Raw genomic sequence first — 14,837 nt, 5'->3', positions numbered from 1 at the left:
AGTTCAATGACTGAAGTTTCCTTACCTAAAACTCGTAATCTCTCGGCTCCTACAACCACTTCATTGTTATCTGCAGAGAAGAGCAATTTTCCAGAAACCGTCTTTACCTCAAACTTTTTGCCATAAGCTTCTACGGCTTTTGGCCCTAGAAGGGGGAGAGAGAGAATACATTAGTCCCACTACATTCAATTTCAAAGAGCTTTTCGCAGAACATACACATCTGACAAGATTGTATTGGACTTTAATATAAGTGGATTGGTTTTCAGAAGTCAGCCGTGACAACCAGCCTCGTGACTCTAGCCATGTCTTGTCAATTACTTTTAATCATACGCTCTCTGGCTGATTTTAAAAACAATCAGCTCCTTCCTCCAAATGAATGCTTGAATGAGATTTCCCTCAGCTAACCACCAAATTACTGTCAAATATTGTAGATTTGGGCTTGTCTTTATGAAAGCACAGAACACTCACCACCTCTTGATGGACTGGCATTTCTTTGGCTAGCCCCAACTGCTGGAAATGGCCAAAGACATGCCAATTCTTCAAGAGGTGGTGAGTGTTCTCTGCTTTCATAAAAGGGCATCTTTAAATTCAGCTGAAATCTGTCTCATTCTTTACCCTTGACCCACTGGCTGTTTTTGACACCAGACAAGTATATAACTCATCTTCTAGCAGAAGAGGCTATAATATATTGTAATTGTCTTGAAAGCTATTGAATCTTTCATGCTGGAATTTCACTCAATAAAAAATAACTTTTAGAGGGCTTATCTATAACAACAGATGCTGTGCTTGAAGCTGGGGCTATAGTAGTGGTGAAAGGAAGACAAAGTCCCTGACCCCTCAGCACTTACCTGCCAATATACATTAAAACATGTATTAGTAAATCAAACAGAAAACCACAGAGAGTTTCAGGTACTACTGCTGCTGCTGCTAAGTTGCTTCAGTCGTGTCTGACTCTGTGCAATGCCATAGACGGCAGCCCACCAGGCTCTGCTGTCCCTGGGATTCTCCAGGCAAGAACACTGGAGTGGGTTGCCATTTCCTTCTCCAATGCACGAAAGGAAAAGTAAGAGTGAAGTTGCTCAGTCATGTCTGACTCGTAGTGACCCCTGGACTGCAGTCCATCAGGCTCCTCCATCCATGGGATTTTCCAGGCGAGAGTACTGGAGTGGGTTGCCATTGCCTTCTCCTTAGGTACTACATAAAAATTAGAACAGGTTAGTGAGTTAGAATTCTTAAAGAAATGGACCTACCTAAATACCAGAAGTTCAGAAGGTTCAAAAAGTTCAACCAAAGAAATGCATCAGGATAACCTAGGGGTATAATCATCCTCAGTGATCCTACCTGAGATCAAAAAGGAATTTATCTTTTGGTCTGGAAATTCATATAGAAAAAAATTTGAGGGTAGAGTCCAGAAAGCTTATATTTTCCACAAAACCACCCAGGAGATTCTGATACAATTCTCCCTTAGTGTCTGTGGGGGCTGGGTCTATGATACCACTGGATACCAAAATCCATGGATGCTCAAGTCCCTTATATAAAATAGTGTGATATTTACATATAACCTATACATATTCTCCTGCATGCTTTAAATTATTGAATTATTTAGGATACCTAATACAATATATGCTGTGTAAATAGCTGCAAATAAAGTATCAATGCTTTGTAAACAGTTGCCAGCATGGGGGAACATTCAAGTTTTGCTTTTTGGGTCTTTCTGGAATTTTTTTCTCCAAAATATTTCTAGTTGTAGTTGGTGAATAGAAGAATGCAAAACTCCTGGATGTGGAGGACTCACTGCACAGCATTTTTCTTTCTAGTTATTTTTCAAGACAGTGTCATTTATTAGTAAAAAGTAGTAATGAAAGGGCCTTCAATGCCTTCCATGTAAAGATCACTAGGAATACACTTGGAGTTAAACAAAGTGGATTTTTAGCTCATGGCCATAAGAAAGAACACACACCATGGGGAACTGTGGAGTTTCTCATCAAGAAGAAAGAACTTATAGGATCTGGCCCTTTATGACAGGTTATGTGGGGGAAGAGCTTTAGGAAGAGAGGCTTTGTTCTGGATTAGACACTGTCAGCAACTGACAGTAAATTTATGATTTGCATTTTAGTGAATCTTATCCAGAGGAGGGACCAGAACAATGCTAAAACTGTAATAGATAAACAGTAGTCACTCATATTAGAGGGGGATAGAGGACAGTTTGGTCATTCTTGTGGTTTGGAAAAATGTTTCTACTTTTAATCTATGTTCAGACATGATCACAGTTGTGTTTGCTTTTTGTTTTGTCTCTATCCTTCAAGGTCACCAAGTGGCCTTGTCTGATGTTGATGTTCTGTGAAATTCTGTTCACACAGAACACCAAAGCTTGGCTGATAGAGCCAGGTCGGCCCCTGGACGTCTGGTGTCTGCCACTCTACTCTTTGGCAAGACCATCACACTATCAGAAGACCGTCAGAAGGTAAAAATTATGTCCCAACTTTCTCATTTTCTGGTAACATGACTTTGAGAAAATCATTTGATCTTTCTGAACCTCATTTTCTTTATCTTCAAAATTGTGCTACTACCATCGCTTCTATCTACCTCAAAGAAAGGTTAAAATGACTGAATTATACTGTGTTTATACAGAGAACTCTGTAGGTGGAAAAGAGCTGTGAAATGTAGGGGGTGCTGCTTTTGTGATCATCACCTCTGGGGTCATGACCACAGCCATTTTTCTAATGCAGTGTTCTCAATACATTGAAATGAATGAAGGGTGTCCATCTCTGAGTGAACTTCCCTCTTTCACATCATTATGTCAATTCAGCTGGCCCTCCGACAAAACGAAGGACACTGAAGAGGCTCTTTAATGAGTGGGGGATTGAAACAGCAGACAGCGCACACATTTCCAAATGGCATGGCACTAGGACGCTGTCTTCTCTGACTGCCATCATGCTGGATGTGAGAATGTGTGCGCTAAGTCATTTCAGTTGTGTCTGACTCTAGCGACCCTATGGACTGTTAGCCCACCAGGTTCCTCTGTCCATGGGATTCTCCAGGCAAGAACACAGGAGTGTGTTGCCATACCCTCCTCCAGGAGATTTTCCCAACCCTGGGATTGGATCTGCGTCTCCTGTGTCTCCTGCGTCTCCTGCATTGGCAGGCAGGTTCTTTACTGCTAGTGCCACCTGGGAAGCAAGTGACAGCAAAGCCAAGGGCTCCCTCAAGGTCACCAAGTGAGCTAATGGTAGATCTGCATCTGGAACTGTGGCCTCAGAATTGTTCCATGGCAGAAAAGGCATGTTTACTTGTCTGGAAATGGAAAGGAGGCTGGTACGATGAGAAGAGGAGCTCTTGAGGACGTGAGGTATTAGGAAGCTAGAGTCAAGGATGAGAGGCTTGTAAGGATGGACATGTACAACGAGGGTTTGGGATTAGGCTGCTTAAGGATGGCTAAGATGCAGCTATCTTCTTGGTCACGGCAAAACCTTCAATAAAACCTGTATTACTTGGAAATGCTTTGAGAATGTTACTTTTTCTTTTTAGGGTGAAGACTGCAGATAAGGAGGTCTAGTGATAATGAACGAATGAATGAATGATCTCAGCATGGACATGGGGTGAGTGCAATTTGCCGAATCTGGCTTCATTCAGATATGGTGTAATGATTTGGGAACACAAACACCTGGACTGTGCTTTCAAGGACTTGAACAAGACCATGAGACATACTCCCAAGGAGTCAAGAACACTGGCCTGTGTGTAAGCTGAGTTTTCTCTGAACCTTATAACGGTGTGTGAGATGCAAGTGCATGTACTGAAGAGATGACAGCCAACAGAGAACATATGACAATTAAGTTATTTTGTTTTTCAGGCCTTCTCAGAATACAAAAAGGGCTTTACCCCGGGGCCAGAATCATTTGGGTATAAAATCTCAGTAGTTGGTGTTTTAGCCAAAACCCCACAGAGAGACCACTGGCTCCATGGTGCAGATGGCTTGTTCTGTTGTTGATTTCACCTGGGGCTGCCAAACCTCCTTGGATGTCGGTGAAATCTTTGGGGGAAAAAAAAATTCTACAGAGAAAAGTAAATGGAGCTGGAGACCGCTCAGGAGGTCTCCTGGCAAACTCATTGTTCCTCTCTGGGATGGAAAAGATCATTATTTGTAACCTGAAACTAATTTTCAGTTAATCCCTTTCTGCTCACAGTGGTCTATGTGTGAAGCAGCTCTTCAATTCACCTCCTCCATCAGGGTACACCAGCTGTGTCCCAGTCCTGCCACTGCCATGCATCTGGAAGCTGGAAGGACCTGGGGCCATGAAGCCTCGTTTCTTTCCTCATCCCCTTCATTCCGGGGCCTTTCCCAGTCTGGTCAGATGCCGTGGCAGACTTCTACAACTTTCCTCTCTGTAGATCAGAGGGCTCCCCCTTTGCACCTACTACCCAGACAGTACTAAACCAGCAGAGGCATGAGTCAAATTTGTGAATGAGTCAAATTTGTGTATGTGATCTCGCCTGGGAACCTAACCATCGTTTAGAACATTGTTTCTTGTGAAAAGATTATCTGAATTGCTCACACTAGAATTCCTTCTCGGCTTTTGAGACATTCATTAGGTAATAAGCAGGAGAACTCTTGAATCCTCAGGATTGTCTTAATAAACCTGGCTGCTTGGGCAGCTGGTAGCGTTTGCTGTCAGGAAAGCTGAAACTCCAATATTTTGGCCACCTCATGCGAAGATTTGACTCATTGGAAAAGACCCTGATGCTGGGAGGGATTGGGGGCAGGAGGAGAAGGGGACGACAGAGGATGAGATGGCTGGATGGCATCACCAACTCGATGGGCATGAGTTTGGGAGTTGGTGATGGACAGGGAGGCCTGGAGTGCTGCGATTCATGGGGTTGCAAAGAATCGGACACGACTGAGCGACTGAACTGAACTGAACTGAAGCACACCATAGTACTTTGGCCACCTGATGAGAAGAGCTGACTCACTGGAAAAGAGCCTGATGCTGGGAGGGATTGGGGGCAGGAGGAGGAGGGGATGACAGAGGATGAGATGGCTGGATGGCATCACCGACTCGATGGACATGGGTTTGAGTAAATTCTGGGAGTTGGTGATGGACAGGGAGGCCTGGCGTGCTGCGATTCATGGGGTTGCAAAGAGTTGGACACGACTGAGCGACTCAACTGAACTGAACTGAACTGAAGCACACCACAAAGTGTAACAGGCCTTAGGAGATATTTTCTCCTGGAACTGCTCTGTGCTTTCCACCATGTGTATCAATGTGAAAGGAGAACCCTGAAGAAAAACCTTAGGGAGTCTGTGCTTGGGTATCTATGTTGGAGATTCTTTCTAGACATATGCACTATCCACTCTAGAAGTCATCCTGAAAGGCTGCTACCAGCTGGTGTTAGGCTGACTTTTGGCCCATCTCCTTTGCTATCACCTTGGGCCTTACCTTAAGAGGTAAACAGGGGTCTCTACTCTGGGGTCTGCCCTGAGCAGGGGAGACAGAAAGAAGATAGTGGAGGAGAGAGGGATGAGAGAGATAACAATGGAAAAGGAGGAAAAGGAGAGAGAGAGGGGGGAGGGAGGAGGAGGAAGAAAGAAGGAATTAGAGAAAGAGGGAAGAGGAGGGAGGAAATGGGGGAGGCAGAGGGAGACCAAGGGAGAAGGAGAGATGGGGAGGGAGAGAGGGGTGAAGAGGGAGAAGAGAGGGGAGTTGGAAGAGAAGTAAAAAGTGGGGATGGGGGGGGAGGTGGGGAAGGAGAGGAGGGAGAGACTGACTCTTCCTGAGTAACAGTCATGCATCCAATTCCAGCTTTATCAAAACAAAATCTCTCAAGTCAACCAAATCTCCCACTGCAAATAAATGGCAAATGATCAACAGGCTAAATAAGTTCCTTTTGAATGCGGGAATCTGGGAGCTGGAGGTCGGATTTATTTCCCTCCTGGAGGCAATTTTCACACATGCTGCTTAAATCATTGCTTACTGAAGCTGTTTATTTAATTATTTAGCATCGTGACTGCGGGCCAGATGTTAGAGAAGCCAGACCGCTGAGCCGGGCACCGACTGGAGAGCTTGTTGTTTATGGATTACGGCATGGCCACAGCAGCTCCTCCAAGGGGAGCTGGTCCAAGTCACCCACTGGCTGACTGCATCCCTCCAGACACCCACATCCTGCAGCGGGAGACTGAGGCACCCGCCCCCACCCCTGTCCCCGCCCCAGTGAGAGTCTGGGCACAAAGGCACCTGCCTCCCTGTGGCATGTTGATGAGTGGAGCTCCAGATGTTTCAGTCCCAGCTATCTATCAGGACATTCAGGCAACTGGCTTCTCAAAATGTCCATCTGTATACCTCTCTCTCAGCCCTGAAGCCAAACAAATGGCATTTTCTGTCTGGAAGTCTAACAATGCCATTCAGACATAGTCCCTTTCCCCCATTCGCTATGGCGGTGCACAGAGGATCCTGTTTACTGCTGTTCATAACCTACAGAGAGGGTAATACCACCCAACACATTATGTGACCATGAGACCCGTGTTCATCATTACAGTTGTTATTGTGAATAACCAATCCTTGTTTAAATTTCAGGACTATGCAGCTTAAACCCCACTGAGTGCTTTCCACGGCTGTTAGAAGCAGATCTGCTCTATTAAAAGGAACCACAGAAACATATTCGAGGTGGGGGGGGGAACACAGCTGCATCTCGCAATGGAGCTAGGTTCAAAGTCAGCATGTACGGCAAATATGGCACCAATTCAAACTATCACTACAAATCCTTTTTACAATCCATAAAGTATGATGTGCATGGTTTTGTGTATGCTGTGCTATCTCCCAATTAATTCAACACAGCCAGCCTTTCCTGCGGCACTGGAGGAGAGAGCTTCCCCGTGGCTGAGCACCCGCTGAAGCAGCTGGCTGGTGTTGAGGGGCCATGCTACATGAAAAATTGTTTATTCTTCCTCCCTACGCCCTAAATGAGCATCATCAGATTTGCATAAGTTAAATGTGTGTATAGAATGAGCGTCTACCCTTGAGTAGCATCATGGAACACATGCTTTGTTCTCTTTTCTGAGGCTGTAAAATGTGTGAGCAGACGTTCCTTCTCAGATACATCACACGGTGCTTCATTCACCCTTCCATTCAATGCTTTCTGACGGCTTAGCCTGGACCAGGCACTGCTGAGTTCTTTCTTTTCTTACCTGTTATCAGCTGAGTTAGTACTTTAGTCTGTTCATTGAGGATGTTCACTGTAACATTTCTGGCAGATTTGAAGTATAGGGCGTTACCCTGTAATAAGAAAATAAGAGAAACACATGAAAATAGATTTCTTTTTTTTTTCCATTATAGGTTCTTATAAGATATTGAATAAAGTTCCCTGCACTATAGAATAGATCCTGTTTTTTTATTTTATAGATGATGACAAAAGATTTCTAAATAACTGTAATCCCAACTCTCCAAGGACTGAACTGATCTTTGTTGTTTTTTTTTCTTTTTTTTTTTTTTTTTGCTGTTTAGTTGCTAAGTCATGTCTGACTCTTTGCAATCCCATGGACTATAACCCGCTAGGCTCTTCTGTCCATGGGATTTCCCAGGCAAGAATATTGGAGTGGGTTGCCATTCCCCTCTTCAGAGGATCTTCCCAACCCAGGGATAGAACCCATGTCCCCTGCCTGGCAGGCAGATTCTTTACCACTGAACCACCTGGGAAATAAAATTCTAACTGGTGTATCTTTATTTGAAAATCCTAGTTGTTTAATCATCCCCACATATATGATAATTAATTGGCATTCAGCCAACATGGATTTTCCCCAAAGAGACACACAGATAGATAGATATACTCAAAAGAGATTTCATATACACATACACACCCAAATTTGTTCAATCCAGGACTACAAGAACACAGAGCTGTTTAGCTCTTGTTGTAGATGCTAGTTAGCTCTGATACATGGGATGATCAGGAATGATGATAGTTTCCTAATTTCACCCTGTCTAGTTGACCAGTTTCTCCAAAGGAATCATGCAGAGCCCTTAGTGGAGAGTAAATGCTTGTGTAAAACACACTAGGTCCACCCCTCCAGCAGGTCCACCAGCTGTGAGAATCCAGGCGCTCTGTGGGAGGATGGTATGCTTTTCTGTAGAGATGTTTGCCACATGTGGACACACAACCCAGGAGATCCAGCATCTCCAAGAAGACCTCTGCCTCCCCTTTTTTCCTTTTCTTTATCCAGAGTTATTTTCTTCCAGGCATCCTCTACCTTCAATCCATCTCCTTTTTTTTCCAAAAAGGGCACCTGATTCCTCTTCCACATGGTGGCAGACATTTCTGAGAATGACTCAGAACAAACACTGGCATGCTTGTTCTATAAAGGTCCTGATAATACATATTTTAGGCTTTGTGGGACATATTGTCTCTGTGTTAACTACTCATATCTGCTGTTTTAGTGCAAACCAGCCATAGACAAGACGTTGACAAATGGGTATGGCTGTATTCCAATAAAACTTTCTTCATGGACAAAGACAATTGAATTTCATATAATTTTAAACAATATAATCTTACCATGTCATAAAATATCATTCTTCTCCCCCCTCCCCCTTATAAAAATACTATCGATTCTTGGGTTGGGAAGATCCCTTGGAGAAGCAAATGGCAATCCGCTCCAGTATTCTTGCCTGGAAAATCCCATGGCACGCTACGGCCCATGGGGTCACAAGGTGTCGGGCACGACTGAGCGACTAAACCACTACCACCACCGAAAACAATCTCAGTTCACTGGCCGTTTGAGAATAGGCAGACATAGGCCATAGTTCGTCAACCTTCAACTTAGTTGTTCTTCTTTGCTTGGAATAAACTAAAGCTATAAAACAAAGGATGACTCTCTGACAGAATATGTCAATAACCAGATAGTTGTTATTAGAAAAAAGAAAGTGGGTAGTCATCCTCATCTTTTCAAACCCTTGTTGCCACATGGCATCTGCCTGAAAATTCAGTAAAGCCACTGTGGATTGTCTCAAATACAGAGAAACCACTGTGCCATGAATTGTGAGGAAAATGAAGATGGGAAAGACCTCCTTCACCTTCAAGGTCTTATGTTCCAGTGGGGACAATGACACAGCACACACCCCTACAATACCAGGCACGGGACGGCAAGGGTGATTAGAGAGTGCAAACTGTGTGCTGAGACTTTCCCGAAGGGTGACGCTAATCATGGCTTAAGGATGCGCAGAGAGAAGCAAAGGGGGTAGTCATGCATGAGCTGAATTTCCCAAGGCAGGATAGGATTTTCCCAAGTTGGAAGAAAAAACAAGAAAGATTATGGACTCTCTCATCTCTTTTGCCTTCTAAAACTGGTAATTCGTGGGCCCAGCCCAGTCCCTGTAGATGGTGAAGAGGCACGGTTGTGCTGACTGCAGCTCAGGTCGAGGTCTGAGTTGTTTTCACCAGAGGCAGAGGGTGTGTGGGAAGGCCACCACCAAGGCATTGTCCACACACTGATGGTTAGAGCCATGGGCCCTCTCACCCAAGGTTAACTGTTAAAATGGATGGACAACTCACTCAAGCCCTGAGGAACCAGCTAACCTTGAGTGAGGGCTCTTGTCCTAGTGCTGAGGGAAGAGAGAACAGACATATCCAGGCAAGCACTGATTCACTGACCTCCACCCTCCATTAATGGCTTGAAATTAAAATTTTGCCTGGTGAATAAAGAATATTATTTTTTGTTCTGTTTTTTAATTGGAACAGGGAAGAAGAAATACACTGAATCTAAAGTTGGCATAGTTCTTTTTTCCCCTGTCCATTAGAAAACAAATATTAACCAAAAGTTGTTTATTTTTGCCATTGCTTCTGGCAGTGCTTAACTCTTCTACTGAAAACTTAAAAAGTAAGCTTTTTAAGTTCAAGCAATGTGAGAATTCAGAACTTGGAATCTGCAAGGGGGATATAGGTTTCTAGAAGTTAATGTACTAACTCTTCATATAATGAGCAACCTGATGTCAACAAAGGTTCATCTAGTCAAGGCTATGTTTTTTCCACTGGTCATGTATGGATGTGAGAGTTGGACTGTGAGGAAAGCTGAGCACCGAAAAATGGATGCTTTTGAACTGTGGTGTTGGACAAGACTCTTGAGAGTCCCTTGGACTGCAAGGAGATCCAACCAGTTCATCCTAAAGGAGATCAGTGCTGGGTATTCATTGTAAGGACTGATGTTGAAGCTGAAACTCCAATACTTTGGCCACCTGATGCGATGAACTGACTCATTTGAAAAGACCTTGATGCTGGGAAGGATTGAGGGCAGGAGGAGAAGGGGACGACAGAGGATGAGATGGTTGGATGGCATCACCGACTCCATAGACATGGGTTTGGGTGGACTCCGGGAGTTGGTGATGGACAGGGAGGCCTGGCGTGCTGCAGTTCATGGGGTCGCAAAGAGTCGGACACGACTGAGCAACTGAACTGAACTGAAACTGCAGAGAGAGGGGTGACCCGGAATCAGAGACCTGGATAAACTCCACAGTCACTGACCAGTGTGTGATTGTGAGCAACTTAATTGCCCTGTGGTTCATTCTCTGCAGCGCTGATAGCAGCAGCAGCAGCTGGGGCTGACATAACTGAGCCCTCTCTATGAGCCAAGCACACAGTAGAAGCCCCGGAGTCAAGCTACCTAGTTTCCAATCTCTACTACATTCCAGTTGGCTGACCGAGCGAGTTAAGCCTTCTAAGTCTCAAGTTTCTTGATATGTGATATTGCACATATTATTATTAAGTTATTAAAATACACATCTGATTACAATGATTAAATTCTATATGTAATAACCTTCTATGTTCCAGGCACACAGTAAGTCCCCTCTAGTTGGTAGGGTTGGCGGACAGGGTGGACAGGGCAGGTCAGTGACAGAGGCAGGAGGAGGAGGGGGTTGGGGGAAGAAGAAAGAATGGAGGGCGGGGAAGATGACCTTTCTTTGTATATCCTCATCCTTACAATCCACCTGTGAACTAAGCTTTGGGTATCTTCTACATCCACAATTCTGTTTCCAGATTTCAAAGGATCTCCCTATAGTTGTAGGTTTTTCACTATTATCTTTCAAATGCCAGTATTTTCAAATGTACCTGCCTGTCCTTAATATTCACAAAATTCTATTAAGGAGGAAAAAAAAAATCTCCTAACAGCTTTGATTAAAGTTTACAGTGAGAGATAAAATACAGCCAGCCATTCCCTTTTATTGCTATGTCAAAATATAATATCTTAGCATTAATTGATCTGTTGTGCTAACATGCTGGCAAACAGTCTTTGTTACATCAGGATTTAAACAAAAAGCCTCATTCTAGCCTGGGACACCTTGCTGTGATCCTCCCAAATACCTGATAACAGAAAGGTTGCTGGGAAAACAGCAGGAACCACCAGCTAACAAACTCTGAAGTGCCTCCCATGACAGCTGGGTCAGTGCCATTGTATTTGTTCTCTGGCTTGGCTGACTGAGGTTAAACCAGGGAAAAGCCCAAGAAAAGCACCCCTGGGGTCTCTGTGGTATCAGAATGAGTACGGGAAATACTTCCATGTCTGAGGAGATACTAAATGTGCCCATTCAGCAGCTTCTATTTCCTGTCTCCCTCCCACTCCCCACTGTAGCCCCTGGGCCTGGGTAGGTTAATTTCTGCTGCAGGACAGTCTGCTCTGAGGCCAGTGAATTTCCCTAACTAACCTCAAGGCAACCATCCAAGGACAAGGGGACTGTGGGCAACCAGGGGGAGGCTTAGCTTCGCCTACTGGAAAGGAGTCCGGCAGACCCAAAACTGCTGTGGATTATCAGAGATCTGGACCGGGGCAAGTCAGTCAGGGGCCAATCAGCCCAGATTCTCCTGGACACAGGCTGAGGCTGTGTGGGACATGAGGAAGAAGGCACTTAAAATTTCCCCCACTTCGGGACAGCAGGACAGTCCACATCAGGGCTCTGCTCCAACACCTAAAGCCTGTAGCGTTTGGATGGATAAGAACCCCCATTAATTTGCTTGTCTAGAGCACAACAAGCAGAACAGAATCACACCTTTTCTTGATGATTCAGGACCACTCAATAAACATTATTTGTCCCACAATGTTTTCCAGGGGTTACTGTATGCAGGTGGCTATTTGAACACTTAATGGCTCCATCATGCTGACATTTTGAAATTATCTGTTCTTATATGAAGACAGTCTATATAAACATCAAATACTCCAAAGCTTATATTGAAGAGCAGTGGTTCACATCTCTTACCATCACAAGAGCTTTCAATTTGCCAGGATTCTCCTTCAGGTACTTCCCTCCCTGTGGCCCAAAATACGCTCTGTGCTCTCTCTTGATTGATTGATTTTAGATATTAACCACTGAATTTCTGCAATGGTATGGACTCTTGCATACAACTTTGGTCAAATCAATATTCAGAATCTACATTATTAAGGTTATGTGTATATTGTCCACAGCTAAACGAAGTCAAGCTCTTTAATTACATTTCCTTTTCCTTTCTTGCCCACTATTTTTTTCTTTTCATAGAATAGATAAATGCTTCATGTAAAAAATGCCTTTTTTCCCCTCCTAATGTTGAATCCTTTTTCTGAGGTTCTATTTTCTAGGAAATAACCTCAGCTTTAAAGTTCCAATATTTCTGCTGATTAAAAAAAAAAAAATTCTACTACCATACCTGTAATTTTCAAAAGCTTTTTCTTATTCTTTGAACCTTCCTTTTATACCATCCCTTCTTTGTTTGATTGACACATTATCCTCTCTTTGGGGCTTCCCTGGTGGCTCAGATGGTTAAGAATTTGCCTGCAATGCAGGAGACCTGGGTTTGATCCCTGGGTTGGGAGCATTCCCTGGAGAAGGGAATACCAGCCTCCCACTCCAGTATTCTTGCCTGGAGAATTCCATGAACAGAGGAACCTGGCCAGCTACAGCCCATAGGGTCACAAAGAGTTGGACACTGACTGACTGACTAACACTTTCATTCTGTCTTACAGGGGAATAAAAAAGCTCTTTGGAAGCTCTGTGTTTCTGGAAGGGTAAACCCTGCCATAGTGTACTGTAGTGGGGAATTGGCTAATTCAATGGAGAACCTCCAAATGTCAGTATCTGTGGGCAGTCAGTACCTGTGGGCTAGTTTCATCAAAGAGGGATTCTCTAAATTCCTGCCAGGCAGGTGGTAGATATAACCTTAGAAATCAGTTCTGATGGTGGAGGGGGAGAGGGCTGGATATGTTGCTGTTCATTGAACAGACTTTCCTTCAAACCTGTTTTCAGTGCTTCATGTCTAACAACCAGAGCCTAGAGTTATTCTGGCTTAACTTTTTTTTTATTTGAAACATAGTAAATTTACAATGTTGTGTTTCTGGCATATAGCAAAGTGATTCAGTTTTCTATATGTATATTCTTTTCCATTATAGTTTATTACAAAATATGGAATATAATTTCCTGTGCTATACAGTAGGACCTTGTTGTTTATTATATATATATAGTATGTATCTGCTAATCTCAAACTCCTAATTCATCCCTCCTTTCGTTCCCCTTTGGTAACCACAAGTTTTGTTTTTTTCCTATGTCTGGAAGTCTGTTTCTGTTTCATAAATAAGCTAATTTGCATCATATTTTAGATTTCACATATAAGGGATATCATATGGCATGTATTTGTCTTTTGCTGACTTACTTCATTTAGTATGATAATCTCTAGGTCCATCCATGTTGCTATAGATGGCATTATTTCATTATTTAAATGACTGAGTAGTATTCCATTGTGTATGTGTACCACATCTTCTTTATCCATTCATCCGTCCACAAACATTTAGGTTGCTTCCATGTCTTGGCTTTGTGAATAGTGCTGCTATGAACATTGGGGTGCATGTATCATTTGAATTGGAGTTTTTCTTTGTAGGCAGCATATTGTTAGACAATCTGCCACTCTATGTCTTTTGATTGGAGCACCTAGTCCATTGACATTTAAGGTAATTATTGAGAGGTATGTATTTAATGCCATTTTAAATCCTGTTTTCTAGTCGATTTTGTATTTTTTCTTTGTTCCTTTCTTTCTGTTTTCTCTTTTGTGGCTTGATGGTTTTCTTTTGGATTATGCTTCAGTTCTCTTCCTTTTGGTTTTTGTAAACCTACTGAATGTTTCCTCATTTGTGATTACCCTGTTTTTCAAGTATGTTAAACCATTATCATATTTACTTGCTTTAGACTGGTGATCATCAGTTCAGTTCAGTTCAGTCACTCAGTCGTGTCTGACTCTTTGCGACCCCATGAATCGCGGCACGCCAGGCCTCCCTGTCCATCACCAACTCCACCACATGAGTTTACTCAAACTCATGTCTATCGAGTCGGTGATGCCATCCAGTCATTTCATCCTCTGTTGTCCCCTTCTCTTCCTGCCCCCAATCCTTCCCAACATCAGGGTCTTTTCCAATGAGTCAACTCTTCGCATGAGGTGGCCAAAGTATTGGAGTTTCAGCCTCTGCATCAGTCCTTCCAATGAACACCCAGGACTGATCTACTTTAGGATGGACTGATTGCATCTCCCTGCAGTCCAAGGGACTCTCAAGAGTCTTCTCCAACACCACAGTTCAAAAGCATCCATTTTTCAGCACTCAGCTTTCCTCACAGTCCAACTCTCACATCCATACATGACCACTAGAAAAACCATAGCCTTGACCAGACGGACCTTTGTTGGCAAAGTAATGTCTCTGCTTTTTAATATGCTGTCTAGGTTGGTCATAACTTTCCTTCCAAGGAGTAAGTGTCTTTTAATTTCATGGCTGCAATCACCATCTGCAGTGATTTTGGAGCCCCCCAAAATAAAGTCTGACACTGTTTCTATTTCCCATGAAGTGATGGGAC

The 14,837-nt window shown here is 43.5% G+C and overlaps 1 protein-coding gene across 1 annotated transcript in view; it reads right to left on the bottom strand.

Moving 5' to 3' along the window:
- The window catches only part of SGCD (sarcoglycan delta), a 426,046-nt gene that overhangs the window by 155,303 nt on the left and 255,906 nt on the right, over positions 1-14,837 (bottom strand). The window contains exons 4-5 of the mRNA XM_043913387.1: positions 7,181-7,268; positions 26-145 (exon numbers count right to left, since the gene is read on the bottom strand). Coding sequence (XP_043769322.1) covers positions 26-145; positions 7,181-7,268 — 208 coding nt within the window. The remainder of the gene's footprint in view (positions 1-25; positions 146-7,180; positions 7,269-14,837) is intronic.

The sequence above is a fragment of the Cervus elaphus genome, chromosome 9 (assembly GCF_910594005.1).
Source record: "Cervus elaphus chromosome 9, mCerEla1.1, whole genome shotgun sequence".
Taxonomy (NCBI): Eukaryota; Metazoa; Chordata; class Mammalia; order Artiodactyla; family Cervidae; genus Cervus; species Cervus elaphus.
This window is presented reverse-complemented; position numbering and strand designations above follow the sequence as displayed.